This window comes from Lutra lutra, chromosome 6, assembly GCF_902655055.1.
Source record: "Lutra lutra chromosome 6, mLutLut1.2, whole genome shotgun sequence".
Taxonomy (NCBI): domain Eukaryota; kingdom Metazoa; phylum Chordata; class Mammalia; order Carnivora; family Mustelidae; genus Lutra; species Lutra lutra.
The window spans coordinates 1,357,201-1,384,686 of record NC_062283.1 but is presented as its reverse complement, the minus strand read 5'-3'; the positions used below and the strand labels follow the sequence as shown (position 1 = coordinate 1,384,686).

Sequence of the window (27,486 nt, the reverse complement as noted above, 5' to 3'; positions counted from 1 at the left end):
GCACGCGCCTCTCCGCGGCAGCCCCGAGTTTAACCCTTCGCTGCCGGGCTCGCGCCGGGATGGCTGCGTTCAGGGCCGGAAGGAAGAAGGGACGGCGAGCTCTGTAGAGGAAGTAAGACCTCACCTTGAAAACTGGGGGCTCTCATGTCCACGTGGCTGTAGAGCTGGCACGCACCGGACACTAACGTTCAGAAGCCCGGCTTCCTCGGTGTTCTTAGATCTCCGGCAGCAGGGCCTGCAAAAATAGCCGGAGCCATCACAGGCGCCTACTTGGAAGAGAGCCCTGGCTTCCCCTGGTCCTTGCCTGCCTCCAGCTGTCACTCTCTATCCTGCCCTTTAAGGCCAAAAGGCTTGGAAGAAAGCCCTCCCTACCCCGTCTCTTGTCCGCTGCCATTCATCCTTACCACACTGTCGACAGCAAAAGGCCAGCAAAGCCATTCCGACCCCTCCAGCCAATTAACTGTAAGTCCCCAACGTCCCCCACCCGTTACCACTTCCCATTTTCCAGGGCCTCCTTTCAGCAGTCAGGCTTATGCTGCCCCCTACTTCGGGGAACTTGGTATCCCTGGCTGCTCGACCCTACTCTCTCATGCTTGCTTTCTTCTTGTTTCTTCCCAGTTCCCATTCAGAGTCTAGCTCAGTGAGTAGATCCACAGACTCTGAAGCCAAGTTACCTGGGCTCATAATTCTGGCTTTATTTACCACTGACTATCTGGGTGACCTTGGTTAACTACATAACCTCTTTGTGCCTGATTTGCCGAGTCTTAACTGGGGGTAGTAATAGTAGGTAAGGATGTTGCGAGCAGTGAGTTTTTGTGTGTGTAAGGTTCTTAGAATATTGGCAGACCTACACTAAGCTAGGGCTTCACTAAAATGGAAGGAAACCCTGAGATTCCTTTGAGCCAGAGGGGACAAGGCTTAAGCCAGAAGTGAAAGCAGTTATTTCGCTGGACTGAGATGTCGGTAAGTCCCCTTTCTACTCAGTGGAATGCAAGTTTGGTAGAAGTTTATAAAGTAGAAAAATACCATGCTGGTACCTTCCTAAGTTTTTATTCGTCAATCTGTCCCTCTGCAGTTCAAAGGGTAGCAAGGAAGGGATAGAACTTAAGAAAATGAGAGCTCCCAAAGGCTGTTACAAATGAGAACTACTAGAAAATATTTTTCTCCTGATGAGTTGCCACAAGAGGTACAAGGCACTGCCATGAGGCATTGTTGGCAAAATAAGTGAACCTGAATCAAATTATGTTTCTAGATCCTAATAGTTGCATATAGGTGAGATTCAGAAGCAATTGTTAGCATTTTTCACACTGCTCAGCATATTAGAATTACTGGGGAGCATTAAAACATCCTGATCTTGGTTGCAACCAAGATCAACTAAATCAGAATGTTGAAGGATGGAACTCAGGTGGGCATAACCATAAAATTTTCCTAGGTGGGGCGCCTGGGTGGCTCAGTCGTTAAGGATCATGATCCCAGGGTCCAGGGATCCAGCCCCAGGTCGGGCTCCCTGCTCAGCGGGAAGCCTGCTTCTCTCTCTCCCACTCCCGCTGCTTGTGTTCCATCTCTCACTGTCTTTCTCTGTCAAGTAAATAAATTTTAAAAATAAAAATTTCCTAGGTAAGTGCAACAGGCAGGTACGTTTGAGAATTAATGAGTTCAATGATACTTAAAAGAAGCAATAAATAAAATTCAGAATGTGGGGTATTCCACAGGACAGAAGAACCTGGATCCTCAACAGATAAAGAGCATTTTTTTGAAAAGGCAGCTGAGAAAACAGAATAAGATTAGATTAAAGGAGACCAAATAGATATACCTGCCAACACAATGTAACCATTATTCAGAATCTGATCAGAACAAAACAACTGTAAAAAATACATTTGGGTCAACTGGGAAAACTAAAACATAATGACATTAAGGAGTTACTATCAATTTAGTTGTCATAATGATATTTTGGTTATGTGAAGGAAAAAAGTCCTCATTTGTTAGAAATTTATAATGAGGTATTTGCAGGTGTAATATCTGGTATAATATCTGGATTTGCTTTAAAATACTCAGAACTAGGGGCTCCTGGGTGACTTAGTTGAGCCTCGGACTCTTGAGCTCAGCTCAGGTCTTCCCAAGGTCTGAGTTTGGGCCTTGTGTTGGGCTCCACACTGGGCTTGGAGCCTACCTAAAAAAAAATGAAATACTCAGAACTAGAGAAAACACACAAAGAAAAGTACCACAATAGCTGTTGTTGTTGAAGTTGGGCTAGAGGCATAGGAGTTCATTGTAATATTCTCTTTACACTTTTACGTATTTGAAGTTTTCCATAGAAATCTGCTTTTTAATTATACAAAGTCCTACCTTCTTTCTTGAATATTGAATAATTCAGTCCAAAAGCCTTTAAGTGGTGCCAAAGGAAACTGTTACAACATGAATTGTATATAGTCCCAAAACTATACAGTATTTTACCTAATTCTGTATCCTCTGTGTGAGACTACAGGTGATTCAACAGAATTTCTTTTATATGTTCCATCAGGAAAAACAGGATGTTTCTTTGTCTACACCTGTTGTTTACAGAGCTGCGAGTAGGGTGAAGTGAGAGAAGCATTTAGGTCACAGAATTTACGACAGTGGATGTGTCCTTTAATTTGGGCCCTCAGTGTCTCTCTCGCCTCATCCTAGGTCCCGCTCTGTCCATTAAGCATTTTTTAATTTATCTCTCTGCCCCTTCCGGTGGTGAGGAAGTGGCATTGCTAGGAGTCTCCCTCATGTCTTCACCCTCTAGTTCTAACTTCCATTACCAGTCTCTTTCCTAGAAACTGTACTTTTAAGCAAAGGTGTTGTTTCCCTTGCGAGAATCCCTGGTTCATCATTCAGCCCGCTGTGTTTATTTGATTTCACACCAGATACTAAGTGGAGTTTGGGAGAAACCACAAAAGAAAAGTGTGATTCTTGGCCTTACGATGCCTAGAAATGTATGAGGGGGAAAGCAAAAGGCAATACCTAAAAACAGAAAGTCACACTACAAAATAAGAATGCGCAGAGAAGAGGTTGAATACGGCTTTAAAACCACTGTGGGGTCGCCCCTTCAACAGCCCGCCCTTGGGGCACTGGCCCTGGCGCAGTCCTCCTGTCACAAAATCGTAAGAAAGAGAAAATGCATTCACAATACTGCACTGCATGGACGTTCATTGCAAAAACAAATAACCCCTCCACTGCCTCCCCAGCGTGTTGGTGTAAGGGCCTGCCCCTCCCAGAGGAACTTACTTGTAAACCCCGGATGTAGGGGTGGGCCAGGCCGGATGAAGACATCCAATCAGTGGGGCGCGCGTATATCCACTAGGGTGAATTGAAATTCAATTGGCCATCTGTGTTTGGGCGGGGCTAAACCACCCCTATAAAGGTTGGTCTGCGAGGCTGTCGAAGGTAGAAGGAGAGCTGTCAGAGGGAGAAGCTGGAGAGCTGTGGGAGCTGTCAGGGCTCTTGTAAGAGCTGTCAGAGCTTTTGTCTGAGGGGTGAGAGCCGCCAGCGGCCCCGCTGCCAGCAGCCTCGTCACCACAGAGGAGCGGCCCCGCCATGAGGGGCCTCCCCAGAGCGGCGTCATTCTAGGCAGCGGCCTCATCCGGAGTGGCCTAGTATGGGGTGCAGCCTCATCAGTGAGCTGCCTTATCCCGAGCAGTGGCCTCCTCTGGGGAGCAGCCTGGTTGGTCAGAGTGGCGTCCTGGAGAGCAGAGTCTGTGTCATCGGGGTTGTTGTCCTCCTTGTCATTGTTGCTGTTGTCATCACCTCTTCATCGTCAGGAGCAGCCTCATTCTGGGAGCGGCTTCCTCCAGAGTGGCCTCTTTTTGGGAGCAGGCTTGTCCAGGGAGTGGCCCTGTCTGGGGAGCAACCTCATCCTGGGAGTGGCCTCTTTTTGGGAGCAGCTCTGACCAGGGAGAGGCCTTGTCTGGAGTGGCCTCATCGGTGGAACAGCCTCATCCAGAGCGGCCTGGCCTTCTTGGGAGTGATGTTGGGGTCATCATCTTTGTCTCTTCATAAGAGATGGCCCCTACCAGTTTGAGTTTTTGATGCTAGGTGCAAAATAAAGCCTTGATTTTTGCTTTATAGCAGTCTCGTTCCTTTTCCTGGGTGGTCCCAGCCTGGAGGCTTGGGCTCAGCAGCCCGCCTTCCCGCTGGCAGGTGCACCCCGGATGCCCCTGGGGCAGCCATGGCCACTGTGCGAGCATTGCCTTGCCGAGTGCTCCCTAACCAACCCGTGGACCCTACGGTCTGGCCAGTTCCTCAGCTTCAGCCCAGCCTGGGCATGACCACTGGGTGGGCATTCCTGGGGTTCTGGGGGCTGACAAGGTACTCAAAGGGCAGCAAAAGGCCCGTGCAGACTGGGGTGCGCAGTTGTCAATAAACATGTTGAGACCTTTGCTGTCAACTCTTATAAAACCGTGGATGGGCCCCTGGGTGGCTCAGTGGGTTAAGCTGCTGCCTTCGGCTCAGGTCATGATCTCAGGGTCCTGGGATCGAGTCCCGCATCGGGCTCTCTGCTCAGCAGGGAGCCTGCTCCCCCCTCCCCCTCTGCCTGCCTCTCCATCTACTTGTGATCTCTGTTAAATAAATAAATAAAATAAATAAATAAAACTGTGGAATACCAGGGGGGCCTACACAGTTCAAAACCGTGTTGTTCAAGGATCAGCTGTTCTTTTAGTCACATTGCATCTGCCTGTAGGAGGGGGATGCTAGAAAACAGGCTGCAGTCATAATTGAGGTGTTGGTGTGCTCTTCACAGCATAAATTTAGGCAACCACAGGCATATCCGATAAGCTACCCCTTGTGAAGCGCCCCATAAAATGTCGTTCAGAGCACTGCGTGTAAACGCATACTGTCAGGCAGTGTAAGTCTCGTTGTGAGTGCCTTTGTTGTCGCTTGCTGAGGAAAGGTCACTAAATACTTGTAAAGGCAGCAAGTATGAAGTAATTTGGAGGGATGTTTAATTCCAGCTTGTCCTCAGAGTTCTATATAATTTGCTTGTTAGCTATTTCCTAGTCCTAAGTATAGTTTGTGACACTTTTCATAATGTGATATGCTTTCTGATGAGATACTGCAAAAAGTATATTTCATCTGTGTAATCTGCCAAACAGAATTACCCTAAATCTAATCACGAGGAGAGGAAATTATCAGATGAATTCAATGTTGGACATTTTACAAAACATCATCCTGGACCCCGAAAAACTGTGTCAAATAATTTTTTAAAAATGGAAGTGGGGGGCACCTGGGTGGCTCAGTGGGTTGAGCCTCTGCCTTCAGCTCAGGTCTTGATCTCAGGGTCCTGGGATGGAGCCCCGCATCCGGCTCTCTGCTCAGAAGGGAGCCTGCTCCTCTCCACCCATCCCCCTTCTCTGCCTACTTGTGATCTCTTTCTCTGTCAAATAAATAAATAAAATCTTTTTTAAAAAGTAGAAGTGGGGGGCGCCTGGGTGGCTCAGTGGGTTAAGCCGCTGCCTTCGGCTCAGGTCATGATCTCAGGGTCCTGGGATCGAGTCCCGCATCGGGCTCTCTGCTCAGCAGGGAGCCTGCTTCCTCCTCTCTCTCTCTGCCTGCCTCTCTGTCTACTTGTAATCTCTCTCTGTCAAATAAATAAATAAAATCTTTTAAAAAAAAGTAGAAGTGGGAGTGTAGGGAGAGAAACCATTCTACATTAAACAGAACAAAGAGTAATCACAATCAAGTGCAATGCATGAAACTTAATTGGATTTTTAATCCCATTTTAAGGACATTATGGGAACAATTGGGGAATTTTAACATATCCTACATATTAGACACTGCCACCTAACATTTAATAATAATATTAAAGTTTTTAAGAAGAAAAATGGCATTGTGATTGTGAAGGAGAATGTCCTTCTTAGACATTGATTACTGAAGTATTTAGGAGTGAAGCTTCATAATTTCTAATTTTCCTTCAATTAAGTAAGAACCACAATCCTGACAATCAGTGAATCTAGGTAAAGGATATACAGGTGTTTAACTTTTCTGTAGGTTTGGAAGCTTTTAAAATAAAAATTTGGGGGGAAATTTATGGAAAACAATTTTGAGAAATTTTGAGAAAGATAGTAAAATATTACCTATAAGAGCAATTTCATTTTAGCTGAGCTTTCAACATCTGGTGATTTTCTTGATGATTAGAATGTATTTCTATTTAAAAACTACCTATGTCCTTTAAAAAAAAGATTTGTTTATTGTGAGAGAGCACATGCGCATGTACAAGCAGGGCTACGGGCAGAGGGAGAGGGACAGAGAGAATCCTCAAGCAGATTCCCCACTGAGCGTGGAACATAATACAGGGCTTGATCCCAGGACCCCAAGATCACAACCTGAGCCGAAATCAAGAGTTGGACGCTTAACCAACTCTTGGTTAACACGCCAACCCACGTGCCCCCCAAACTACCATTTTTTATAAAAAGATTTTCAAAAACATTCTAGTGCTCTATCTGAATGAATATTTGCTCATCTATACATAAAAGTAAGAAAATAATAGCTGCTCCCCTGAAAAAGGTATGGTAGGCATTTATTTTTGTTCCTAGCTGTAAATTTTTTGTACCACTGCTTCCTCTACTAAGTCAGGGGTCAACAAACTACTGTCTGCAGACCAAAATTGGCCCACTGCCTGTTTTTGTGGGGCATGAGCAAGAAATTATTTTATATTTTCATATTGTTGAGGAAAAATCAGATGAACAATAGAAATTTGTGACGTGAAATTTGCAGAATTCTAATTTCAGTGTCTATAAATAGTTTTATTAGAGCACATCCATGTTGATTTACATATTTTCTATGACTGTGTTTCCCCTGCAATGGTAGAACGCCAATTAGGCAAAATGTTATTCCTCAACTTATTTTCTTCCCATTAGAAGACCTGATTACAAAAAATGTATTTTTTAAAAGATTTTATTTATTTATTAGACAGAGATCACAAGTAGGCAGAGAGGCAGGCAGAGAGAGAGGAGGAGCAGGCTCCTGCTGGGCAGAGAGCCGGACGCGGGGCTTGATCCCAGCACCCTGGGATCACGGCCCGAGCGGAAGGCAGAGGGTTTAACCCACTGAGCCACCCAGGCGCCCCCCCCAAATTTTTGTTTTTTATTAATAAAATAATATAATAATATTATATAATAAATAGATATAATATATATAATATATAATAATAATAATTAAGTTTTTATTAAATTTCTAATCAAATACTATAAAATTATAATCAAATACTATAATTTCTTTCATTAAAAACTTAAAAAATGTTTATAACACTATCACTTTGGGAAGACAAAAAAACAAAAATGGAGCAAAGTGATCAAAAGACATTCTTGCTCCCAGTAGGCACAGATGGGGTTTGCAGTTCACAAGTAGAAGTTATTTCCGCCATGGAGATGGTGGACAGGTTTCTTTCTAAGGGATCAGCAAAGAAGCGTGGGAAGCAGGAAAACTCCCCCAAAGGGCAATGATAAAGAGGGTCGAAGGGAGGAAGGAGAAGTGAAGGGTATCAAGGCGGTGGAAGGCGAATATCCAAGCAACACAAAAGACGTTTGAACAGTAGAGGGGTCACTGATGCAAATTCCCGGTTTGCGTGTCCCAAGGACTCAGGGCACAGACGCAGACCCTACGCACCGCGCAGCCTCGCCTCTCCAACCCCCGGTCCCAGATAAGCCGGCGTTCCCTCGCCTAGCAACCCGCCGGAAGCGGAAGTCGCTCGTGCGCCCAAGGTGGGCGGGAAGTGCCGGCCCGCGCTGTTTCTGTGGTAACTGCCCGGCGTTGGTCCTTCGATCGTCGGTGAGGGCGTGGCTCATGGCCCCGGTGTCCCGGTCCCGCTCTTCCGAGGACACCGCGGGCTCTCGGAGGTGGCGACGCAGCTCGTCGGGGAGCCCGCCGTCCGCGCAGGCCAGACGCTCCCCGTGGGGAGGCCGGGCCCGCTCTCACTCCCGCGGCCGCGAGGGCCTCAGGTCTCCGTGGGGAGGCTCGGGCGTTGGCGCCTCTTGCCCGCTCGGCAGCTCTCGAGAGCAGGCCGCGGCGTCCCGCAACTGCGCATTCTCGTCCTCTTCCGTCTACTACGGCGGGTACCGCTACCGTCACCGCCACTATGCGGGCGACCGGCAGTGGGCGGAGGAGTACGAGAAGGAAAAGGAGGAGAGCTTTCGGCAGAGGAGGCTGAGAGAGAGAGAAAGGATTGGCGCGTTGGGCGCTCCCGAGGTGTGGGGGCTGTCCCCAAAGTCTCCTGAGCCTGACTCTGATGAGCACACTCCCGTGGAGGGCGACGAGGTGAAGACTCAGGAGACCAGCGGCTCAGACTCCAGCTCCGGAGAAAAAAGGAAGAAGACCAGTCATTCAAAAAGCAAGAAAAAAAGGAAGAAAAAGTCCAAAAGGAAACATAGGAAGTATTCTGATCATAGTAACGGGAATTCAGACTCCGACACTGATTCTAGCTCTGATACTGATAGAAAGAGAGCCAAAAAGGCCAAGAAGAAGGAGAAGAAAAAGAAACACAGAGGGGAAAAAAACAAGAAAAAGAAGAGTAAGAAGACTAAAAAGGAATCCAGTGACTCAAGCTTTAAAGATTCAGAAGGGGAGTTGCCGGAAGGTATCTGGATTGAGCAGTCGAAGGCGGCGGATACCATGGATCTGATAGGTCCGGAAGCACCTATAGTACACACCTCCCAAGATGAGAAACCTTTGAACTACGGCCACGCTCTGCTCCCAGGTGAAGGTGCAGCCATGGCTGAGTATGTAAAAGCTGGAAAGCGAATCCCACGGAGAGGTGAAATTGGGCTGACAAGTGAGGAGATCGCTTCGTTTGAATGTTCAGGTTATGTTATGAGTGGTAGCAGGCATCGCAGAATGGAGGCTGTGCGGCTGCGTAAAGAGAACCAGATCTACAGTGCGGACGAGAAGAGAGCCCTTGCATCCTTTAACCAGGAAGAGAGACGGAAGAGAGAGAATAAGATTCTAGCCAGTTTCCGAGAGATGGTGTACAGAAAGACAAAAGGGAAAGATGACAAGTAAGGACTTTCTGTTGTTCAGCAGGACTTTTAACAACGGTTTTATATGACCAAAATAGTGTGAAAAGACTTCATGGTGCTACTGTATCTACTATGTTAGGAAGTCCTTCAAGAAAAAGCTGCTGTTTGAGATCTCTTTCTTATTTTTAACTTAATATGTGCACATGGCTGAACAAATATTCAAATACTACGGTTGGAGAGTTAATAAAAGGTCTTTAATCCTAGTCCCTGATTCTTCTCCCCAAAGAAATATTTCTTTATGTCTTTTTGTTGTTGTTGTTCATAAGTTCTGTGTATATACAAGCGTGTTGAATGATCAAGGTTGGAGCTATTAACCTGAAGGTTATTTTCCCTGTTGACCATGACTTCTGTCTCTCAAAGGGCTTCATGGAGCCCTTCGTTTGCCCCTAGGAGGACCAGAAGAACCCCAGAAAGAACAAAGAATTCAACTGAGTGTCTACTTCTGGTTGCAGTTAACAGAGTTAACTAAAAATAAAGGAGATTTATTGATTCATGTAACTGAAAAGTCCTGCATGCCTTTATGGGACTTTGACTTTTTTCTTTTCCATGGGTCATTTCCCTCCTTAGCCTGGTTTCCTTAAATAACAAAAGGGGTTGCCATAGGTCCTGAGTTTGGTTATATACTTCCTGGTCCACCTCTGAAGAGTGAAAGAACATTTCTGTCTTGGCATTCCAAACAAGAATCCTGACACTGACCCTAATGGGAATAGCTCAGGTCACATGCCCACTCTCAAAAAAGGTACTGTTGCCACAGAGATAGGCCTGTTTCTGGAGCTGTGGTTACAGTCAATTTATAGGCTACATGGGGAAGAAGAGGATACCTGAATGAAAATCAGAGTAATGTTGGGAAGGTGTATAAGTAACCAACAAATGCCCACTATGGTTTTGAGTGATTTCTAAAAAAAAACAGTACATGTGCTGAAAGCCACAATTTTCTTGTAGCTTGCTTTTGACTATTAGAAAGGGAATACCTGGGGTGCCTGGGTGGCTCAGTGGGTTAAGCCTCTGCCTTTGGCTCGGGTCATAATCCCAGGGTCCTGGGATCGAGCCCCACATTGGGCTCTCTGCTCAGTGGGGAGCCTGCTTTCCTCCTCTCTCTCTGCCTGCCTCTCTGCCTACTTGTGATCTCTATCTGTCAAATAAATAAAACCTTTAAAAAGAAAGGGAATACCTGTTGAGGGGGACATAGGGTTTATCCATAAAAGTAGATCTAAAAAAGAAAAGATGAAGGTCCATTGTGCTTGGGTCTTCCAAAGAGTAGATTAGGTGCCACCTTAGACTAAGAGGAGAAAGGGGAAAAATGAGAAGGTATAAAGAATGAAGTCGGTGGAGTTCATGAGAAGATCAGATCAGGAGGGACCTCATGGAAAACAAAGTTAGCATTGAGAGCCTGGCTAGCTCCAGCGTTAGAGAAGATTTTAGAGTGAGCTCCACTCATGGTTTGTGATAAAGCTTTCATTGTCATCCAGTGACATCTGCCTGAATCCAAAACTTCATTTTATCACTAAGCAAACTATCTCATTTGAAAAGGGGACTCCCTTTTCAAGGCTCAAGACCCTACTAAGCCCCACAGAACCTAAGGTGAAGGAGTGGGGTTCTAGAATCTTGCAGGACAGTGTGATGTGGAAGGGCATCTTCATCCTAGTAGATGACTTGATTGGCACCGGACCACACTACCTTGACTGTTGGGGAGCACTGGTGAAAGCCAATGTTACCTTTTATTATTATTATGTATATTATGTGTATTTCTTTCTTTAGAAATGAACCATACCACATTTCACCAGTGGACTTACATCTTGCTTTTTTCACTTAATCTTGGAGATGTTTTAATCAATGCATATAAATCTACCTTATTCTTTTTTTTAAGATTTTATTTATTTATTTGACAGAAATCACAAGTAGGCAGAGAGGCAGGCAGAGAGAGAGAGGAGGAAGCAGGCTCCCCACCGAGCAGAGAGCCCGATGCAGGGCTCGATCCAGAATCCCAGGATCATGACCTGAGCTGAAGGCAGAGGTTTTAACCCACTGAGCCACCCAGGCGCCCCTACCTTATTCTTTTTAATGACTTTATAATATTCTATTGAATGAAAGGACTATATTTTATTAGATGTTTAAGATGTTTCCTATATTTTACAATTACACAGTACTGAATTGAAAATCTTTGTGGATATGTAAGAATATTATCTGTGGCATTCTTACCTAGAAATATAATTATCGGATCAAAAAGAATTCTTTGGATCGTCTAAAAATGGCCTCCTAGAAGTGGAGTTCTTGGATTAAAAGGAAAATATTTATTGGTTTTTTTTTTTATATGCTAGGCACTATGGCAGGTACTGGGTATAAGCCAGAGAGCAAGCGAAGTTTGATCCTTGCAATCACAACAGAATTGTACATTCTACTGGAGGAAACAGACCTTTAAAAATACCAGACAAATATGTATTAATTGCAGCATGCTATGAAGAAAATAAGGGACTAGAGACAATAATAGGGGGATGTTTTTGATAAGGTGGTCAGGAAAAGTCTAAGAATGTCACATGTTCTATGTGCTTTTACATTTTAGTAGATTTTGCAACATTGCTTTGTAAATAAGATGTACCAGTTTACACACCTAGATAACCAACAATATTGTACTCCTAAACCTTTTGATCTTCACCAATCTAATAGGTGAAAAAAGGCATTTCCTTTTTTCTTTTTTTTAAGAGAGAGAGTGAGTGGGTCTGAGGAGGGGTAGAGGGATAGGGAGAGACAGTCTTAGGCAGACTCCCCGCTGGGTGAAGGGCCAAACTTGGGGCTCAATTTTAAGACCCTGAGATCATGACCTGAGCTGAAATCAAGAGTCAGGTGCTGGGGCACCAGGGTGGCTCAGTCATTAGACATCTGCCTTTGGTTCAGATCATGGATGACTCAGTCGTTACACATCTGCCTTTGTCTTATGTCATGATCCTGGGGTCCTGGGATGGAGCCCTACATTGGGCTCCCTGCTCAGCGGGAAGCCTGCTTCTTCCTCTCTCACTCCCTCTGCTAGTGTTCCCTCTCTCACCGTGTCTTTCTCCGTCAAGATAAATAAATAAAATCTTTTTTTTTTAAAGTCAGATGCTTAACCAACTGAGCCACCCAGGCACCCCTAGGGTTTTTCTTTATTAGTTTATTCATATGATGGTTTAAAGCTATAGATTTTTTTTATAAAGATTTTTATTTATTTATTTGACAGAGAGAGATCACAAGTAGATGGAGAGGCAGGGAGAGAGAGAGAGAGGGAAGCAGGCTTCCTGCTGAGCAGAGAGCCCGATGTGGGACTCGATCCCAGGACCCCGAGATCATGACCTGAGCCGAAGGCAGTGGCTTAACCCACTGAGCCACCCAGGCGCCCAAAAGCTATAGATTTTTCTAATATAAAACTATGGGTTAGGTTTATTGGACTCATTTGTAGGTTTTTTATTGTTTAGAACAATCACTGGTCACATAATTTTCTATTTACAATTCAGAATAATGAATACTATCTCGCTGAATGTGCAGAAGCAGAGAGGAAAGCAGAAAGCATCATAACAAAAAGGTAAGAACTGCTCTCTTATGCGATAACATGGTGGCATGACTTGTAATGCAATAGTGCCTCAGCAGATCCTATAGAGAAGGAAGCTTTTATTTTGAATATCTTAAGAATGGACCTGATGAAAACATACAAACCACCATTTTGTTTATAAAAATGATAATCCTGGAAAATGAAAGTCTCAAATTTGAAAATCGATTTATAAAATTAGCAACATGTAGTCTGTCCTATAAGATAGCATTTTTATTCATTCTCATCAACCTCTACCCCTTCCAAAAGATACAGACTACTTAAATTAAAAATGCAGACCTTGAATTTTTTTTTTAAACTCTGGTAAACTACATTTTGATTTTCATGGGTTATTCAATACAATGCCAATAATCTAAGCCTTGATACTATGAGTGATGTTTAAGAAGCCAGCCATGGTAGAGAGTTTGAAAGGGGCAGTAAATTAAGATATATTTATTTCCTTTTTAAATTTTATTTATCCTTCACATAATTTTTTAAAAAATATATAAGCCCTTCTTTAGAAAGAAAAAATCAGACATATGAGTTTTCTGTGCAAGAAAAAATGTTAACTTCTAATTAGTAAAGTATTTGCATTGACTACATTTGTTTGCCTAAGGAAGTTCTAAGGTGAATTTATTTAATTGCTACTTCTGAAAGATACTTCCAAGCTTCTGGCAGCCAAGGAGAAAGGTTAACTCTCCTTGTCCTAATGAAACGTGTTTTTTTCTTTTGTTGTGATAATTCCAATGCTGAAAACACTGAATAAATTACCTGTCATAAAACAATTCATATATTTAATGATTTTTCAAAACTCTCAACGAATTAAACATTAGTTTGCTTAGATTTTTTTAAAGGATTTATTTTACTTAAAGACCATAAAAAACACTTTTTGGTAGGATGAACAAGAGGGGATATTTCTCTTTTCTTCTGTAGAATTATTTTGGTAAAGTGATATCTTGACGCTTTTTTCCCCCTGAAAACTACATTCACTGTAAAGTATGGCTGATTATACTTTTTTTTTTAAAGATTTCACTTATTTATTTGAGAGAGAGACAGTGAGAGAGAGCATGAGCGAGGAGAAGGTCAGAGAGAGAAGCAGACTCCCCGTGGAGCCGGGAGCCCAATGCGGGACTCCATCCTGAGACTCCAGGATCATGACCTGAGCCGAAGGCAGTCGTCCAACCAACTGAGCCACCCAGGCGTCCCTGATTATACTTTTTTTAAAAAAAGATTTTATTTATTTGACACAGAGAGAGATATCACAAGTAGGCAGAGAGAGAGAGAGAGAGAGAGAGAGAGAGAGAGAGAGAGAGAGAAGGAAGCAGGCTTCCTGCTGAGCAGAGAGCCCCATGCGAGGCTCGATCCCAGGACCCCGGGATCATGACCTGAGCCGAAGGCAGAGGCTTAACCCACTGAGCCACCCAGGCGCCCCTGATTATACTTTTATAGTAATATACTTAATTTTCATTACCTTAAATCTTTCAATCCAAACATAGTTTCATTGTTCAATTTAATATTCAATTCTTGATACTATGAAAAAATTTTTAAAAAGCAATAAATTGACAGTGTTGTCATTGTGTTTAACGACTTTTTAAATTGGGGAGAAATGGAAAAGTATGTGTCTGTATTTAATCTGTGAATGAGCAAAGTAGAAAAGCCAGTTCTTCGCGGAACACGAAACCGAACTGGCCCGTTTTCACTCTAAACTTCGCGGTGGAGAACCGCTGGCGCACGCACCTGCGTGCCGCGAGTGGGCGGAACTCCGCCCCCCTTCCGCGCGCCGGAAGCAGGACACAATCGAGCCGTGGTCCTCCCGCATGCCTAGAGCGGAGGCGACGGTGAGCTGGGGAGCGGGCCTTGGTGCAGGGTGAGGACCGCGGATCTTGCTGGAGCGCCACCGGCTGCCCCTGCGGGTGGGTGCTGGGTGTGTGGTGACTGTGCTGCGACTGGGAAAGTCTTGCAGCCCCGGGCTGGGAAGCAGCTTGTTCCCTGGGTGCAAAGGCGCCTTCTGCGACAGAGTGCCCGCTGGCCGGGGAGGGGGGAGGGGGGCGGGGGCCTGGGGCGTCCTGAAGCTGCGTATTAGCTCCCGGGGCACAACTTAAGCAGCACTTGTTTCGTCCATTGAACGCAGTTTTAAACACGTGTTAAAGGTAAACCTTAGAGGTAGTGCTTGAGCAGAAACCTGAAGGACGTGAAAAGACCTGTGTGGCCTTTGGGGGCACGCGCTTTCAGGCCGAGGGGAGTAGCATGTGCAAAGGCCTCCAAGCTTGCTTGGCTTTCTCGAGGGGTGTGCTGCGCGGAGACCGGGAATGTAGACCCGGTGACAGTGAGCGGGGCGGGGTGTGGAGAGGAGGGTATAGAGAGGTTGTGTGTAGAAGTGGGCGTTGTGTTGTGTAAGTCATTTGGTCGTTTCTCGGTGTGAAGAATTTTTGGAGGATTTTAAGCAGAGGGAAAACATGTTCTGACTTAGGTTTTAAAGCATCTATAGCTGGGAACTCACGATAAGGTTAGACCCTAGGGCCGCAAGAAAGGAATCAGTGAATACCGGTACTTCAGTAGGAGATGAGGATGCCTTGAACTTGTATTACTGTAGACGTGGTTAGTCGCTGTCAGATTAATGGTCTACCTGGAAGGTGGAGCCCAGCAGGCGTTGCTGTTGGATCAGATGTGGATTATGAGAGAGAGAGAGAGAGAGAAGGCAAAGTTAATTCCAAGGGTTTAAGAGCTCTTGGAGGAAAGATCTGAGGTTGAGCTTTGGGATCTTGTGTAAATTATTAAACGCTCCATGTCTCAGTATCCCCTGTGCAGTGACGTTGGCACCTGTGTCTTTTTTTTTTTTTTAAGATTTTATTTATTTGTTAGTGAGAGAGAGCGTGTGGGCGCGCACTAGCGCACAAGCAGGCAAAGGCAGAGAGAGAAGCAGGCTCCCTGCCCAGCAAGGAACCGGATGCGGTCGGAACTCGATCCCAGGACCCTGGAATCGTGACCTGAGCCGAAGGCAGCGGCTCAACCTACTGAGCCACCCAGGCGTCCCGACAGCTGTGTCTTGATACAGTTGTGTGAAGATTAAATGCATTAATACTCAAAGTACATAAAACAGTTGTGTTGCCTTATTGTTTTATTATGCTGAGACATGAAGGGTATATGGGCACTAATGAGAAAAAATGTTGGGGACTTGAAGAGTGATGTGGAAGAGGAAAGAGTATCGTGAATTTGAGGAACTGAAAGTTCATCAGATCATAAAATTTTAAGCCATATTAGATGTCTTTCACTTGATACTAAGGGTAGTGATAAATTACATAATGCAGTAAATGCACAGCAGAGATACAGTCCTTTCTCCTCTTTAGAAATATCACTGTTTGCAGTGTGGGAAATAGATTGGTGAGTCAGAAAGATCAGTCACAGTAGTCTGGATTGGAGGAGATGGTGGCAAGGGGGATCAAGAGGAGAGAATAGATTTGGGAGCTATTTAGGCAGAATCAATAGATCTTGAATGATCTGATGCATAAGATATGAAAGTAGGCTGGGAGGGTCGTTTATTATACTATTTATTATATATTGTGTTTGGTGTGTTTAATCCTGTCATAGAAATGACCACCACTAAGTTAGCAACCTGTGTTATATATCTGTATTCGAGTTCTCCAGAGAAGCAGAACCAATAGGAAATACATAGACATAGACACATAGAGACAGATTAATTATAAGGAATTGGCTTATGAAATTACAGAGACTGGCAAGTCCCCAAGATCTGTAGGGTGAGTCAGTGAGCTGGTGACCCAGGAGAGCCGATGGTTTAGTTCCGTTCTGAGTCCAAAGGCCTGAGAACCGGGGGATCCAATGGCACAGTTATTGTAGGAAGTAGGAAGGCCAGCAGGCTTGAGATCCAGGAAGAGCCGATGTTTCCATTTGAGTCTGGAGGCCAGAAAAAAGCCAGTGGCCTGTGTGAAGGCGGTCAAGCAGGGAGAATTATCTTGGGGAAGAGTCAGCCTTTTTGTTCTATTGTGACCTTCGACTGATTAGACGAAGCCCACCTACATTTTAGAGGGTGTCTGTTTTACTCAGTCCACTGATATAAATGTTCTTCTCATCCCCAAACACCCTCACAGAAACCCCCAGAATAGTGTTTGATCAAATATCTAGGCACCCCATGACCCATTCAAGTTTTCACATAAAATTAACTGTTGCAATACCAAACTTTTATTTCTGGCTAATGATCATCACTTCCTTTGACTTTTTTATTTCTATTAAGAACAGTAAGATTTAACACTTTAAATTTTAAGTCCATTTTTTGACGAGATATATATATATATATATAATTTGAAAGCTACCATGTCCAGGACGGTGTAACAGTAAGCTGTATTTGGAGCCCAACCAGGTTTTATAGTGTTTTTAAAACCCAAGAGCCAATTCTCATGATTCATCTAGGTGTCTGTTTAATCTAGAACAATACTGCTTTTTTTGTGTGTGAAATCAACTTTTGTAGGTGAGCTGCATTCAGGATTTATCTGAAAGTCTCCTTGTTATTAGATTCATGTGAAACATTCATTAAAAATGCATCAGCGAGAAGGCACAGGTCGGTTGTCTGGCTGTTGGTGTTGCTGGGTTTGAGCATTTGATTAAGTTGGTGGCTGCCAGATGTCTCCATTGTTTCTTTCGTCATTAATAAGCAATCATGTGGTGATTCTTTGAGACTGTGAGAATGTGCTTTTCCCCCAACTCCTTTGCCCAGTGACTTCACCCATTTGTGGTCCTTTTTCTTTTTTTTTTTTTTTAAAGATTATATTTATTTATTTGTTTGTCAGAGGGAGAGAGAGACAGCACAAGCAGGCAGAGCGGCCGGCAGAGGGAGAAGCAGGCTCCCCGCTGAGCAGGGAGCGGGATGTGGGACTCGATCCCAGGACTCTAGGATCATGACCTGAGCCGAAGGCAGCGGCTTAACTGACTGAGCCACCCAGGCGTCCCCCCCGTTTGTGGTCCTTGATTCAATTCGTTATTTTGTCAAGCTGCAAAATCATGAGTTTTCAGATTTGTTATTCCTGCTCTGTCAGCTGGCAATCTTGTGTAGAACAGAGTTTTCTCATTTTGTATGTATATTCTATTTCTGGAAGGGTTGTTTCTGAGAGAAAGGGATTAATACTAATCATTGGAATTGTGTGAGTACAGCAAAGGTGTATTACTGTTGTAGTTACTGTTATCACTGCTGCTCCTGTGATTCTTTTCTTTTTTTTTAAGATTTATTTATTTATTTATTTATTTATTTGAGGTGGGGTGCACAACAGGGGTGGGGGCAGAGGGTGAAGGAGAGGCCGACCCCACTGAGCAGGGAGCCTGATGCGGGGCTTGATCCCAGCACCCTGGATCATGACCTGAGCCGAGGGCAGATGCTGCACCAATTGAGCCACCTGTTTCTGTGATTCTTGTTTGTTTGCTTGTTTGTTTGTTTTTAAGATTTTATTTATTTATTTGCCAGAGAGAGAGACAGCGAGAGAGGGAATACAAGTAGGGGGAGTGGGAGTGGGAGAGGGAGAAGCAGGCTTCCTGCCAAGCAGCGAGCCTGATGCCGGGTTCTGTCCCAGGACTCCTGGTGCATGACCTGAGCCGAAGACAGATGCTTAATAGTGAGACACCCAGGAGCCCCTGTGATTCTTGTTTTCACATTGGCAGGAGGAGACAGTGAAAAGGAAGCTCTCTGGGGCAGAGCCGAAGCAGCCTGACGCTGGGGATGGCGATGGCACTGGCGAATGCGCATTCCCCAGCTCCTCTGAATCTGAAGAAGGAGGGGCCGCGGACAGGGAAGGAGGATCGCTGCTCTACTTGGGGACAGGGGTTCAGGCTACCAGGAAAGAGCTCAGGCCTCGGACAAGAGCCACTGTGCAAACAGTTCAGGCAATTGCGGTATGAAGAGACCACAGGGCCCCGCGAGGCGCTGAGCCGGCTGCGGGAGCTCTGCCGACGCTGGCTGCGGCCCGAGACGCACAGCAAGGAGCAGATCGTGGAGCTGCTGGTGCTGGAGCAGTTCCTGACCATCCTGCCCGAGGAGCTGCAGGCCCGGGTGCAGGAGCGCCGCCCGGAGAGCGGGGACGAGGTGGTGGTCATGCTGGAGCACCTGCAGCCGGAGCTTGGGAAGGCAGGACAGCGAGCGGTAAGGAGCGAACGGGCTCTTTTGCAGAGAAGCAGGACCTGAGACCTTGGGCCAGAGCAGGGGGCGTGAGTTCAGCAGCAGGAGAACTGCTGAGCTGTGGTTCCATTTCTTTCCAGTCTGGTGGCTCATAGCGTAGGTCAGCCTCTCCCGCTGTCTGCTGCGAGGAACTGAACGTGCTGATGCCCCCTCGGGTTCCTCTTCACTCTTTTCTCACAGGGAAGTGTTTCTGAAAGTTTCCTCCTAAGCCCTCAGGTCCCTAACTGTCCCTACATAACTGTCCCTAGGACCCAGACCAGGCAAAGAAGCAGAAGGTGCTTGCAGAGGAGGCGGCCCCTGTGGCAGCGGTGCGGGAACCGCAGGTCCAGGCTGAGCGGGACGTTCCGGGGCCTGAAGAAGAGAAGGGTAAGGAACAGCAGCGTCCTCCCTCATGTGATGGGCGCGCTTCGGCGTCCCCTGCGGAGGCCCGGCTTTTGTGTTTGTCTTGAGTTGGGTTTATTGAGGCCTAATCTACACTTGGCAGAATTCACTCTGTGAGTGTCCTGGTCAGTGATTTTTCACAAACATGACAAAACTCAGTTGTCTAATCACCACAGTCCAGATCTGGAAGATTCCCATCAGCCCAAACGCTTCCCCCCGTCCTTTCCTTGGCATTTCTGTTCAGCTGAAACCAAAAGCTTCTCCCATATAGTCCTTCATCTCCTCCTTCTCCCTTTTACAACAGGGGTGACTAGACAAGGATTGCTAGTGTCTCACCCAAGACAGAGAACCCCAGCCAGGTGCACCAGTCCTCATTTTTTCTTGTCTCCTTCAAGTTACTATAGTATTATTACTGTCTTTTGTTTCTAAATGTCACCTAGATTTGTTTCTTCCTGTATGGTATTTTCATTGTCGCTTAAATCCCTCTTTCTTGTTTCTGTCCCTTACATTTTTTTTTTTTAAAGATTTTTATATATTTGAGAGAGAAAGCACCAGAGCATGAGCGGGGTGAGGAGCAGGGGAAGCAGGTCCCCGCTGAGCAGGGAGCCCGACAAGGGGCTCGATTCCAGGATCTGAGATCATGACCTGAGCAGAAGGCAGACACTTAACTGACTGAGTGCCCCCCAGGCACCCCATGATGAGCATATATTTTAAGTATAACAAGGAAATGTGGTCATAGGAGATCCTTGACACTGTCCCTTGCCCTCTGGGTCTGTTGAAAATGCTGTTTTATACTCAAAGTTCGAGTCATTTTCGGGTTTCAGAGCCGCCCCCCTTTTTTTAGTTGTTTGTGTCTTTCGGTCATCGCTGGAGAAGGCTCTCTCTTCCTTTAAGCCCTCCCACCGCTGTGGGCGGCTGCAGGAAGATGTGCACAAGGTGCCCCGCACGGGACTCACTCTCTGGCCTCTCCTGGTGAGTCCCCCACTGTTCGCTTTGGCTCTCATGTGCTCTCCCTTTATGGTTGGTCTGCTGCCTTCACAGGGCTCACACTCTTGAACTCTCACTAGCTTGTCATGGGTGCTGCTGAGGACCTCCTCTCACTCCAGCTTTGCTTCCTCATTCAGGCTCCTGGCCTTGGAAGGCTTTCTACTCCCCCACCTGTGCCTGTGTGTCTGAGCTTTGGCTTTATTCATCAGACGTTGCTTGTGGCCTTCCACGTACCAGACGTGTGAGCCGTTACAGCATCGAGATTCCCGGTGTCTGTTGAGTTCACAGGAAGGCAGCTGCTGCTGTCCGAAGAGATCAGGAAAATCCAAGACATCTTTGTGAACTTATGTTAATCTCAAGGTCTTGTGGTCCAGTGGTTTTGATCTATGGGTGAGGATGCCGAGCCCAGAGGGTTCAGATGACACAGCTAATCAGTGATGAAATGGGCTCTGTGTCTGCATTTCTTCATTTCCAGCACCTTCTTACTGGCCCCAGGGCCCTCAGTTGACCTCCGGCTGACAAACCATTTTCTTTCTGTTTTTTTTTTTTTTTTTTTTTTTTAAGATTTTATTTATTTATTTGGCAGAGAAAGAGAGATCACAAGTAGGCAGAGAGAGAGGAGGAAGCAGGCTCCCCACTGAACAGAGAGCTTGATGCAGGGCTCGATCCCAGGACCCTGAGATCATGACCTGAGCCAAAGGCAAAGGCTTAACCCACTGAGCCACCCAGGTGCCCCAAAACCGTTTTCAAGAATGTACAGCCATTGGGGCGTCTGGTTGGCTCAGTGGGTTAAGCCTCTGCCTTCAGCTCAGGTCATGATCTCAGGGTCCTGGGATCGAGTCCCGCATTGTGCTCTCTGCTTGGCAGAGAGCCTGTTTCCTCCACCCCACCGCCCCTGCCTGCCTCTCTGCCTATTGGTGACCTCTCTGTCAAGTAAATAATAAATAAAATCTTAAAAAAAAAAAAAGAATGTATAGCCATGCCCTTTGAGACTGGGCTTGCTTACTAACTTTGTGTGCTGTGTGTATGTCATATGATCAAGTTCAAACTGTTTAAGATAAGCCACCTCCTCATACGGTCACCGTCCTCTCCCGAGCAACCACTGCTCACAGTTTCTTGTGGGCCACTACGTATCTGTTCTGTGCTTCCACAGCATTTCCACTTGGCACACACGGCTTGATTTAAATTTATTCCTCCTAAATGCAGATTCCCTTCCCTAAGCATCAAAAAACAAGTAATTGGTGGTATATATTTCATGTTTCAGGTGAGGGGACAAAGACTGAGAATGGGAAGATGGTTGTACAGACAGACTCTCATGGAGGAGCGGAATCATCTGGGAAAGTGTCTGAACCTGTAGAACCTGGTCCTAAGGACCCTAAATTGGAACAGCAGCAGGTCAGGCCCACGGAGAAGACTGAGTGTAGATGCTCAGAATGTGGGGAGGGCTTCACCCAGAGCTCAGACCTGATTAGACACGAAGGGACGCACGCAGAAGGAAAGCTCTGTGGCTCTGAGGCTTGTCAGAGTCCCAGGCCTGTGGTACATCAGAAAGTCTGCTCAAGAGAGAAGGGTCATCAGTGTCACGAGTGTGGGAAAGCCTTTCAGAGAAGTTCACACCTTGTCAGACACCAGAAAATCCATCTTGGCGAGAAGCCTTATCAGTGCAAAGAGTGTGGAAAGGTCTTTAGCCAGAATGCAGGCCTTTTGGAACACCTCAGGATCCATACTGGAGAGAAACCTTACCTGTGCATCCATTGTGGGAAGAACTTCAGGCGCAGCTCCCACCTCAACCGACACCAGAGAATTCACAGCCAGGAGGAGCCCTGTGAGTGCAAGGAGTGTGGGAAGACCTTCAGTCAGGCCCTTTTCCTCACGCACCACCAGAGAATCCACAGCCACTCCAGAAGCCATCGCTGTAACGAGTGCGGGAAAGCCTTCGGTTTGACCTCAGACCTCATCCGCCATCACAGGATTCACACCGGAGAAAAGCCTTTTAAGTGTGCCATATGCCAGAAAGCCTTCCGACTGAACTCCCACCTGGCCCAGCACGTGAGAATCCACAATGAAGAAAAATCCTATGAGTGTAGTGAGTGTGGCGAAGCCTTCAGGCAGAGGTCGGGGCTTTTTCAGCATCAAAGATATCACCACAAACACAGTCCACCTTGATGGGGCATCCTCTCTGCAGGAACATCAGGGACAGTACGTTGACAAGCAAGCAGCACTTTAGGAAGAGTCACTCCAGCCGGTTCGAGCCTCCGAGAACTCCAGGAGCCAAGCAGGAGCTCTGCCCCTTCACATGTGCTCAGCTGCGGAGCACAACTATTTGACCCTCGATGGGACTATGGGAACAAGCGGAACAGTATTCTTCACTGCGGGACTTCTCTGAGCCTTTAACTTGATAAATGTATGATTGTAGACCTCCAAGTAGTAGAGACCCTCATGATGGGTGAGGACTTTGAAGTCAGCAGTGAGTCAGCCAAGTACCTATGGATTTATAGGCTTGAATGGAGCAAGAACAGGTCGATACGTTTGCATCTGCTACAGCAACAGCTATAAAGTAAAACTAAAGATGTTTGGAAATATCCCACTCTCAAAGGGATCTTAAAGTGCAGGTTAAGGTTGGCATTTTCCCCCACTGGCTTTACTAACCACCCCTGCGGGCATCCCCCCACCTTCCCCCACCCCAGTCAGCAGAAGCATTTTAGAAAGCAAAGAAAATTTAATTCGACCACTTCCCACCCCATTCTTGTCACAATACTTCACTGATTCGAGTTAGAAATCAAGATTTTATTTAAAGTGTGGAAGAGATTTCATAAGTCATTTGAACGAGTAGTGCTGAGTTAAATCAAGCAGCAGCTGTCTCGCTCAGTAACTCCAGTGCCAGGTTAGTGGCTCCTGCACAGACTGTTTAGTAAATGGGGAAAGAGATTAGACTTTTTTCCATTAAGGCTGATAATGCAATTTTATTTTTTATTTATTTTTTAAAGATTTTATTTATTTATTTAAGAGAGAGAGAGAGCATGAGTTGGGGGGAGGGCAAAGGGAAAGGGAGAGAGCAGATTCTCTATTGAGCACAGGGCCCAACACTGGGCTTGATCCTAGGACCCTGCGATCATGACCTGAACCAAAATCAAGAGTCAGATGCTTAACCTACTGTGCCACCCAGATGGCCCTGATAATATGATTTTTAGTTGCTTGTTCTGGAATTCTTTGGAAGTCAAATAATAAAGTCAGCTAGGAGGAGATCATGATTTTTATACTGTGAATACCAAAGTGTCATGGTAATGATGAAGAACATTGAGCTTAGGGGAAGTCCGCCCTTGAACCGTCATTGCTTGCTGATTGCTGGTAGCTGTATAGGGTATTGTGTCTGGAAAAAGTGTCACAGTCTCCTTTGGGAATGAACCCTCGGGTATTGCTGAGGATTTGGTTCAGCTGCATATAGTTTAGAAACAAGGGAGGAGTGACTTCACAAAAGCTAGTTTTTCTCTCAGAAAAATCCAGTGACAAGCAGTCCAGGACTGATAAAGTGGTTCCATGACACCACCACTAGGGACCATGCCTCTGCTTTTCTGTTAACCTCCTAGTGCGCACCACCAGTCCTGAGGTTGTCACATGATCCTTGGTGGCTGCTGAAGCTCCAGCCATCACGTGCAAAATGCAGACAGAGACAGAAGGAAAAAAATTCCTCACAGTTCAGCCAGCTCTCCGTGCACAGCCTCCCAGAAGTCAGTTCAGCACATACGCTGCAGAATAAAACTTGGGAAAGGGAGTCTGGAGAGTGTCTTGTGGTTTGTGGTGTGCCCAGCCAGAAACTAAGGTTCTGTCACCAAGAAGAAGGGGAAACATGAAGGCTGGAACAGGTACTTTGCAGTCTTGACCCACTTCCCATCTGCATCTGGCTGCGTGTAGTCTGACCAGCTGTCACCGTTAATGCCATTTCCTGGAGGAAGACCAAATATGTGGGAGAAGCAGGGCAACTTTTGAGGCAATTTTGAAGAATCCATGGAAACAGTAATGTTCGATTTCTTAGGAAGTCGTAAAGCTGTCTTTCATTCTGCCTTGATGGGTAAAATTAAGTGGATATCAGGGATTTTCTCCCCAAGTGTTTTGACAGCTGTGCTGAGGTCAGTACCTAAGCACTCAGCTCTGTATCATGGTTCAAATCTGTTTGATTCTGTTCCTTTTAAGAAGGGAACAGAGAATAAAGAACAAAGAATGTCTTTATTTTTCTCATGAAAAAGCAATGACAGTGACAAGAGTTAAAGTATGAGAGTGATACACTCTTTTTTTTTAAGATTTTATTTACTTATTTGAGAGAGAGTGAGAGAGAGAGCATAAGAGGGAAGAAGGTTAGAGGGAGAAGCAGACTTCCTGTGGAGCAGGGAGCCCGATGTGGGACTTGATCCTGGGACTCCGGGATCATGACCTGAGCCGAAGGCAGTTGCTTAACCAACTGAGTCACCCAGGCTCCCGAGAGTGATATATTCTTAAATATCTGAAAAACTTAGCTTTCTTTATGATGATTCTGTAGTACATGCATTGTAAGTGTTCTAAATTCATGGACACCTTAACCAACCTAATCCCTCACACAGTCCCAAAGTCAGTGGTGTTCTCGTCAGTACCCTGGGAGCATACCCATAGCCACTTGAACGTAAGTGTTGGAAACAGGTATATTTTATTTTTTAATTTTTTTGAATGTGAGCATGGGGAGGGGAGGGGAAGAAGGAGGGGGGCAAGAGAATCTCAAGCAGGCTCCACACCCAGGACCCGGAGATCATGAGCTGAGCTGAAATCAAGAGCAGGTGCCCCTGGATATGGGTATATTTTAATAACATGCTTTCTTCTCTATTCTTGAAGGTTATAGGAACATTGAGCAAAGGGCAAAATGTTATAGCAGATCTTGATGAAGGTTTTGCTTGTGATGCAACCCATGTTAGATGCTCTAGAAGGAAAGCCGAAAGTCTGTTGAGAGGGCAGCAACCAGGAGGGATGATCTGTGTCACAAGGTATCCTACTGATCAGCTTTTCTGTTGGGATAGTATCCTGTAATGTTCAGGAAAGATGGTCCTTGTGTGTCTTCATTTCCTGCTCACTTTCTGTTTAAAAAACGTAAAGTTATTAGTAAGTGTGCCATTATAATATAGTATGGAAAAACAGAAAAATAAAGCACCCTAAATTTTCACCTGTCAGAAATAATCACTGTTTAATGTGCACACACACACGCTCTCTCTTTCTCAGATGGTGGTTAGTAAGTACTGATAATTTCTGCTTAATTTTTCACATAATTGTCCATGTTTTATCTTCATAAATTCTTAATAAATTAACTCTTGTTTATGATAGAAATTCATATATTTTGTAAAAAACCTTGAAAAATGTAAAGAAAGCAAATCATTCTACTTCGTGGTCCAGATAGAATCCCTTAATAATGTATTTTGAGATACTGATCTTTTTTATGCATAAAAACACTTTACTTTTCTACTGGATTTCATGAACAGTTTTGACTTGTAAAAGAGGACAGTCCATTTGCCTATCTGCTCAGTCCATTTTAGACCAGTTCTGCCATGATCTGGGTGGGCAGTTGCCATGTGACCCTTCTCTGACCACTGAGGATTGGACTTGGGTGAGGAACCCCTAAGCCGGGCTTGGTCATCTGGATACCCCTACGCGGTTGATACTGGGTCACAGACTCTGGTTGGTCTGTGTTAAACATTTGAACAAGAAACTAATCTAGAGCTGGAACCATTTTTGTTGTCACATAAAAACCAAACGGAAACAAAGCAGCCCAGTGAGAAGTAATGAAGGCAGCGAGTCCTGAAGCTGGAACCCATGAAGGCCCAGAGAGACTCAGGAGAAGCGACTCCGGCCCTGCTCCTGAGGTCGGCCACACTCCCAACTGGTCCCGGGAGTCCAAGGAATACCCTTGTTTGCTTCTGCTAAAGATTTCTTTTAAGTCCATTTGATTGGGTTTCTGAACCTTGCTAACAATTAAAAAAAAAAAAAACTCCCCGATCAAGACACTCAGATAACTAAAAGTTTTCATGAAAGATCATTTAATTTAAAAAAATTTTTAAAGATTTTATTGATCAGAGTGAGCGCGGAAAAGAGTACAAGCAGCGGGAGGGGGAGAAGCAGATTGCGGGCTGAGCAGGGAGCAGATGTAGAGCTCCATCTCAGGACCCTGAGATGACCTGGGCCGAAGACAGCTGCTTAACTGACTGAGCCACCCAGGCATTCCAGAGATGATTCTATGGTATATTTTCCCATTGTTAGTCGTTTATAGTTTGTCACCACAAACATTCCAGTGAACATCCTCGGACATAAGAGCTTTGCTCACTTTGTAGAACTCTTTTCCTTCACTCATTTCCTAAAACTAGAATGAATGGGACTATGGGGTAGGCACATTTTCTAAGGCTTTGGATTCATTTGCCAAATTGCCTTCCAGAAAGGTTATCCTAATCTGTGCCTTCTGTTAGTAGTCTGTGAAAATGCCCATTTTTCCATAACCATATCAAACATGGAAATTATTCTTTTGCAAATTTGACAATCTGGTGCATATGAGATGAGTCCTTTTTTAAAGCAGTTTAAAAATAATACTTATGGGGCTTCTAGGTGGCTCCGTCGGTTAAGTGTCTGCCTTTGGGTCAGGTCATGCTCCCAGGGTCCTAGGATTGAGCTCCATGTCTGGTGCTCTGCTCAGCAGGGAGTCTGTCCCTCTCCCTCTGCTCCTTTCTCTGCTCCTGCTCTCTCTCTCAAATGAGTGGGATCTTGAAAAAATAAATAAAAGCATACTTTTGCTATCAAAGTTGAACATCTACTTGCATGTGAATTGGTCATTTATAATTCTAATTTTGTGAACAGCCATGCTCACATTTTTCTGGATTTTTTCAGTTAGATTTTTCTTTTACTTTTAAACAGCAGTACCCTTAAAAATTAATAGGGAAGCTGTATATAAAATTTTAAATGCAGGGATGCCTGGGTGGCTCAGTTGGTTAAGCAGCTGCCTTCGGCTCAGGTCATGATCCCAGCGTCCTGGGATCGAGTCCCACATCGGGCTCCTTGCTTGGCGGGGAGCCTGCTTCTCCCTCTGCCTCTGCTGCCACTCAGCCTGCCTGTGCGCTCGCTCGCTCGCTCTCTCTCTCTCTGGCAAATAAATAAAATCTTTAAAAAATATTTTTTTTAAATGCACATGCTCTTTGACAGATCAATTCCAGTATGTAGTATGTAAGCTGGAATTATAAAAATACATCAAGATATTAAATGTTCTCTGCAGCGTTACTTACTGTATGCACATATACACAGACACATATATACACACGTACTATACAACAATAGGGACAGGTAAATTG

At 45.3% G+C, this 27,486-nt stretch overlaps 2 protein-coding genes across 10 annotated transcripts; both read left to right on the top strand.

Annotated features, from left to right (window-relative positions):
- The first annotated feature begins 22 nt into the window (after window positions 1-22).
- Window positions 23-25,326, top strand: ZSCAN26 (zinc finger and SCAN domain containing 26). 9 transcript variants are annotated; one of them, XM_047735192.1, is made up of 4 exons: window positions 23-462; window positions 18,256-18,733; window positions 19,018-19,135; window positions 21,402-25,326. In XM_047735192.1, exons 2-4 carry the CDS (start codon window positions 18,314-18,316, stop codon window positions 22,301-22,303), a joined length of 1,440 nt encoding a protein of 479 aa, XP_047591148.1. In that variant the 5' UTR covers window positions 23-462; window positions 18,256-18,313; the 3' UTR covers window positions 22,304-25,326. The 9 variants fall into 9 exon arrangements, with proteins under 9 accessions (XP_047591148.1, XP_047591147.1, XP_047591149.1 ...); XM_047735191.1 differs by lacking the exon at window positions 23-462 and adding an exon at window positions 469-963; XM_047735193.1 differs by lacking the exon at window positions 23-462 and adding an exon at window positions 12,566-12,588.
- Window positions 7,713-9,238, top strand: NKAPL (NFKB activating protein like). The gene has a single exon (XM_047735199.1). It carries the CDS (start codon window positions 7,807-7,809, stop codon window positions 9,016-9,018), a length of 1,212 nt encoding a protein of 403 aa, XP_047591155.1. The 5' UTR covers window positions 7,713-7,806; the 3' UTR covers window positions 9,019-9,238.
- Window positions 25,327-27,486: the final 2,160 nt, after the last annotated feature.